General features: G+C 68.9%; 1 protein-coding gene across 1 annotated transcript; it reads right to left on the bottom strand.

Annotated features, from left to right (window-relative positions):
• Positions 1-744: 744 nt before the first annotated feature.
• Positions 745-5,897, bottom strand: SLC5A5 (solute carrier family 5 member 5). The gene is made up of 14 exons (XM_075175088.1): positions 5,495-5,897; positions 5,334-5,399; positions 4,961-5,012; positions 4,763-4,830; positions 4,527-4,681; positions 4,270-4,410; positions 3,626-3,755; positions 3,366-3,454; positions 3,127-3,239; positions 2,531-2,601; positions 1,915-1,993; positions 1,612-1,843; positions 1,062-1,165; positions 745-974 (listed from the first exon to the last, which is right to left on the bottom strand). The coding sequence occupies exons 1-14, from the start codon at positions 5,783-5,785 to the stop codon at positions 745-747; spliced, it is 1,821 nt and encodes a 606-aa protein (XP_075031189.1). The 5' UTR covers positions 5,786-5,897.
• Between the last annotated feature and the right edge of the window lie 201 nt (positions 5,898-6,098).

Raw genomic sequence — 6,098 nt, 5'->3', positions numbered from 1 at the left:
GCGGCAGCTCCCGCAGCGCGGCGGGAAGGTCGGGGGAGGGCCCGCACTCTGCCCGCCGCCACCGCCCCCCTGCCCGGCACAAAGATGGCGGCGCCCCCCGAGATGGCGGCGCGGCCGAGCGGCTCCTGCGGCGGCTGTGGGCGGGGCCAATTGCACCTGGGTGGGCGGGGCTTGGCAGGGTGCGGGCTATTGTTATATGGATGGGGGTGGGGCTTAACAGGGCGGGGCCCTTTGTCACCCAGAGGACTTACCAGGGCAGAACCCATTGTTATCTGGGTGGGCGTGGCTCAGCAGCATTGTTATCTGGGTGGGGTGGGGCTTATCAGGGCAGGGCCCATTGTTATACAGGAGGGGCGGTGCTTAGCAGGGCAGGGGCGTCGCCTGATGGGTGGGGTTTAGCAGGGCGTGGCCCATTGTCATCTGGGTGGAGCAGGACTGAACAGGGCAGGGCCTGTTGTCACCTGGGTGTGGCTTAGCAGGCCGGGACCCCTTGTTATCTGGGCGGGGTGGAGCTTAGCAGGGTGGGGCCTATTGTCACCTGGGTGGGTGGGGTTTATCAGGGCAGGGCCCATCCCCCCATGCCCCCCCCTCCCTGTTTGACACCCCCCCCCTCCCCGCAGCCCCCCCAAGGACAGGCTCCGCCCGAGGAACAGCTCCTCCTTTATTGGGGACCCCAGGACAGGGACGTGCACCCCCGCGGTCCCACCACGGCCGCAGCCAGAGCACCCGCATCCCCCCCGCCCCCTACACATGGGTCTCCTGCAGCAGCAGGTCGGTGGCGGTGCCGGGGTCGGGGGGGCCCTGGGGGGGGCTGCCCTCCCCGTCCGGCCTCGCTGGCAGCACCTGGGGGGCTTTGGCCTTGCCCGGGGGCTCTTCCCCGGGGGTCTTGGTGCCCGTGGGGGACACCGAGGACGTCTGCTTGGCGATGTCCCACCACAGCACACCCGGGGGCAGCCGCGTCTGCTTGGTCGGCCCTGCTGGGAAGGGGGTGCCATGGGGAGGGGCCGTGGGGGGGGACCCTGGCGCTGGGACATGTCCCCACCCGGCCCCCCCAGCCTCACCTGGCAGGGAACTGAGCAGGACCCCCGCCACCACCGTGGTGAGGGTCCCCAGCGCCCCGTAGTACAGGTAGGAGATGGCGTAGAAGTCACCCACAATGGCCGGCCTGGGAGGGGAGGGCGTCAGGGACCGGCAGAGCCAGCGGTGTGATGTCACAGTGAACCAGGAAAGCGGTGTGACATCACAAGGAACAGGGAAAGCGGTGTGATATCACAAGGAACAGGGAAAGCGGTGTGACATCACAAGGAACAAAGACACTGGCATGCCATCACAGTGAACAGGGAAAGCGGTGTGACATCACAAGGAACAGGGAAAGCAGTGTGACGTCACAAGGAACAAGGAAAGTGGTGTGATGTCACAAGGAACAAGGCAAGTGCTGTGATGTCACGAGGAACAAGGCAAGTGGTGTGACATCATAAGGAACAAGGAAAGCACTGTGACATCACAAGGCACAGGGAAACTGGTGTGACACCACCGTGAAGAAAGCAAGCAGTGTGACATCACAGCAAGCCACCCACGCCCCCGTGCCCCCCAAGGCCGTCCCCCCCTCACCGGGCTGGGGCCGGGGGCTCCTGGCGGGGGGGCAGGGGTCCCAGGAGGATGGTGCGGTTGGCGCCGGCGGTGCGGTTGTAGAGCGGGCAGAGGGCTCCGGCGGCGGGCAGCACCCCCATGGTGGCGGTGCTGGGGGGGTAGAGGGTGCCCCCCACGGCCACCCAGAAGGAGAGGGCGAAGCCGGCGGCCAGGCCCCCCAGCACGCCCTGCAGCAGAGAAGGGTCCGCACAGCCTGGGGGAGCGGGCTGCGGCGGGACCCCCCAAAGCCCCCCCAGACCCCCTCCGCGGGACTCACGGCCGTGCTGCACGTCGGCAGGAACATGCCCAGGACGAAGGCCCCCAGCAGCGGGCCGCTGATCACCCCCATGACGGTGAAGGAGCCCTGGAAGGGGACGGAGAGCTCTGCCCCACCGCCCCGGCGCGGGGGCTCGGGGGGCTCGGGGGAGGAGGACGGTGCTTGGCTCTGCCCGGGCCCCCCGGCTGCCGCAGCCCAGCCGGCTCGAGGGCTCTCCGGCAGCCAGCGGCGCGTGGCCGGGTCCCGCTCAGCCGGGCAGAGCCGGTGGGCAAGGGCGGGGGGGGCAGCGGGGCAAGCTCAGCCCCGTGCCGGATTCGGCCCCGCGCGGGGGCTCACCTGCAGCAGGGGGCTCACCCGCAGCACGGGGCTCACCTGCAGCAGGGGGCTCACCCGCAGCACGGGGCTCACCTGCAGCAGGGGGCTCACCCGCAGCACGGGGCTCACCTGCAGCAGGGGGCTCACCTGCAGCAGGGGGCTCACCTGCAGCACGGGGCTCACCTGCAGCAGGGGGCTCACCTGCAGCAGGGGGCTCACCTGCAGCACGGGGCTCCCCTGCAGCAGGGGGCTCACCTGCAGCACGGGGCTCACCTGCAGCAGGGGGCTCACCTGCAGCACGGGGCTCACCTGCAGCACGCCGCCGCCCAGCAGCGAGGCCAGAGCTGCAACCGTGATGCACGAGGTGCCGTAGATGAGCGCTGCGGGCGAGACGGGAAAGGCTCAGCAGCACGGCAGGGCACGGCACGGTGCAGCGCAGCATGGCATGGTACAGCGTGGTATGGCACAACTCAGTGCAGCATGGCACAGCACGGCATGATGCACTGCAGCACGGCATGGCATGGAGCAGCTCAGTGCAGCATGGCATGGCACGGCACGGCATGGTGCATTGCAGCATGGCATGGCACGGCACGGCACAGCACGGCATGGCACGGCACAGGTCAGTGCAGCATGGCACGGCATGGCACAGCACGGCATGGCACGGCACAGCTCAGTGCAGCATGGCATGGCACGGCACAGCACGGCATGGCACGGCACAGCTCAGTGCAGCATGGCACGGCATGGCACAGCACGGCATGGCACGGCACAGCTCAGTGCAGCATGGCACGGCTCAAAACCCTGCCGTGCAGCCCAGGATGGGGTAGCATGGCACAGCATGGCGTGGGATGGCACAGTGCAGTGCACATGGCATGGCACGGCACGGCACGGCCCCCGTCCCCACTCACACAGCCCCTTGGAGATGAGGGTCAGCCTCCGCGGTGACAGCGCGGGCAGCCTGGGCTTGACGAGGTCCTCGACGGTGACGGCCGCCATGGCGTTGATGCTGGTGGAGGCCGTGCTGGGGCGCGGGCAGGCGGCAGCGCTCAGCCCCGGCGCCGGCAGCCAGCGGGGTGGGGGAGGGCTGAAGCCCCCTTCTGCAGGGAGATTTGGGGTCTCCTTGGGGCGAGGGGTGCCCCGTCCTCACCTGAGGGTCCCGCTGTAGGCACAAGCCAGGAACAGCCCCGGCACCCCCGGAAACGTCTCGAAGATGTCAAGGACCAGGTAGGGCACGTACTGCGGGGGGAGGCGGCTGCGTCGGGGCGGGGGCAGGACCCAGGGGACCCCCGCCCCTGCAGCCGGGCTGAGACAGGGACCCAGGGGTCCGGCCCCTCCGACCCTCTCGCCCTTCCACCTCGCTGCCCTCAATTTGGTGCTCGAGGGGGCAGAGCCGGTGGTGGCCGGTACCTGGTCCGGGGCCGAGATGTAGCCGGCGAGGAGGGGATCGCAGTCCTTGTACAGCGCAAACATCACAAGGCCACAGGCCACCGCGCTGGAGACGATGCAGAAGAGCCCCACTTGATTCACCAGCAGCGCCCTGCATCACAGGGCGGGAGCACACCCGGCTGAGCAGGGCTGCAGGGGCCATGCAGGGCTGCAGGGTCCGTGCAAGAGTGCAGGGTCTGTGCAGGGTCCATGCAAGGGTGCAGGGTCCATGCAGCGGCCCAGGGTCCGTGCAAGAGTGCAGGGTCTGTGCAGGGTCCATGCAAGGGTATGGGGTCCATGCAAGGGTGCAGGGTCCATGCAGGGGTCCAGGGGCCATGCAGGGGTGCAGGATCTGTGCAGGACTGCAAGGGCCATGCAAGTCTGCAGGGTTCATGCAGGGTCCGTGCAGTGGTGCAGGATCTGTGCAAGGTCCATGCAGGGGTGCCGGGTCCATGCAGAGGTGCAGGGTCTGTGCAACGGTGCAGTAGCCGTACAGGGGTGCAGGCACTGGGCTCCCCGAGGGGCACAGGCTGGCGTGCAGCCTCCCACCCCACCCCGGGCAGCCCCTCGCCCGCGTGCGCCGCCCCCACGAGATCCAGACGATGCCCGAGGCCCCGTGGACTCACACCCTGGCCTCCCTCTCGGTCCTGCAGGCCACGTAGCGCTGGACCTGGGCCTGGTTGACTCCGTACATGGAGAGCCAGACCAGCGTGCCGCCCAGCAGGAAGGTCCAGACCGTGTACCGGCTCCGCGGGTCCGGGTTGAAGCTGGGCACAGCGGCATAACGCCAGGGCGGGGGGGGTGAGCCGGGGCCAGCACCGGCCCCCCAGCACCCCAGGGCAGGGGGAGCGGGGTCAGCACCCAGCGGGGTGGGGGGACTCACTCGCCAAAGTTCACCCTGGAGCCGTTGGCGGCGATGCCCAGCACCCTGGCGGGACCCCCCACCAGCAGCACCCCCCGGATGATGATGGCGATGAAGCCGGAGAGCATCACGAAGACTTGGAAGACGTCCGTCCAGATGACAGCCTTCATCCCGCCCTGCACCAGATGGAGCCGCGGGTGAGCGATGGGGACCCTCAGGGACCCCAGGGACCCCAGGACCCCCCACCCCACACTCACTATGGTGGTGTAGAAGGTGCAGATGACTCCGGTGGAGAGCAGGGATGCCCAGATATCCAGACCGGTCACTGAAGGAGACAGGAAGGTGCTGAGCAGAGCCCCAGGGTGCAAACGACGCCTGGGGTGGGACAGGGCTGAGATGTCCCCGCTGCAGGGACGGGGACGCAACGGGGAGCAGCCCCCACCTCCCCACCGCACCTTGGTTGAGGATGAGGGCGGGGGCGTAGATGACGATCCCCGTGTACAGCATCTGCGGGAAGAGGGGGGTCAGCGCCCCATCCCACCGGCACCGCGGGCACCAGGCAGGTGACGGCTGCGCTGGCAGGGACGGGGACGAAGCGTGACGGTGCCGCCCAAGCACGGCATGCAGGCGCTGGGAAAACACTGCAGTTTTCACTCAAAACAGGGCTCCTGCCGGGCGCTATTTGCTTTTAGCCATGGAAAACACGAGCACGGGAACAAAGACGCTTCCCAGGGGGCTCAGGGCAGTACCGGCACGGCCGGATCCAAGCCCCCACCGGGTGCCACGTCCCCACCGTCCCCATCCCACCCGCGCACCGCGGGCACGCACCGTGGCCACCACGTACTGCAGGGTCCCGCACAGCCGGACGCTCCTGCTGAACCGCCGCTCCAGATACTGGGGACAAGGAGAAGGGAGCGCGTCAGAGCTGGCCCAGCATTGGGGCACCCCGGGGGGCTGCTCCGGGGCAGGATGCGTCCCCCTGTGCCCACCTCGTAGGTGCTGGTGAGCCCCAGGCGGTAGAAGACGGGGAGGAAGAGCTGGGCGGTGAGCAGCGTGTTGAGCAGCTGCCCCAGGCACATCCAGAGGAACTTGGCTCCGTACCGGTACGCCTCCGCCGGCACTCCCAGCACCTGGATGGCCGACATGAAGCTGGCCGAGAGCGAGAGCCCCACGGGCAGCGCCGACATCCGTCGTCCCCCCGTGAAAAAATCCTCCGAGGTCTTCTGGCCACCTTTGGCGAGGCCGTGGAAGAGCCCGATGCCGGTGGAGATGAGCAGCATCAGCCCGAAGACCCCGTAGTCCCAGAGGCTGAAGGTGAGCCGCTCCGGCACCCACACCTCCAGGCTCCCCGCCGGGGCCAGCGTGGCGGTTGCAAGGGGGGAGCCCCCGGCCGGGCACCTGCGGGCGGACAGGGAGGTGGCACGGGGACACGGCAGGCCAGGGCACGGTGGCACCGGCGCATCCAAGGGTGGTGAAGTTGGAGGGGGAGAAAACTCCCTGCAATTATTGACTGACATGCGACGCGCAGCAGAAAGGACCGAGCACGCAGCAGAGAGCGTGGCTGCCTCCCCGTCCCGTCCCGTCCCCATCCCG

The sequence above is a fragment of the Calonectris borealis genome, chromosome 28, assembly GCF_964195595.1.
Source record: "Calonectris borealis chromosome 28, bCalBor7.hap1.2, whole genome shotgun sequence".
NCBI lineage: Eukaryota > Metazoa > Chordata > Aves > Procellariiformes > Procellariidae > Calonectris > Calonectris borealis.
Note: the sequence above shows the minus strand (reverse complement) of the source record. Positions and strands in the feature narration are given on the sequence as shown.

Excerpts from the sequence above, each read along its gene's own strand:
- SLC5A5 (XM_075175088.1), bottom strand. The coding sequence starts at position 5,785 with ATGCTGCTCATCTCCACCGGCATCGGGCTCTTCCACGGCCTCGCCAAA. Across the intron at positions 5,400-5,494 it reads GGCTCACCAGCACCTACGAG|TATCTGGAGCGGCGGTTCAG; the intron begins GTGGGCACAGGG and ends CCTTGTCCCCAG. Across the intron at positions 3,455-3,625 it reads ACATCTCGGCCCCGGACCAG|TACGTGCCCTACCTGGTCCT; the intron begins GTACCGGCCACC and ends CTCCCCCCGCAG.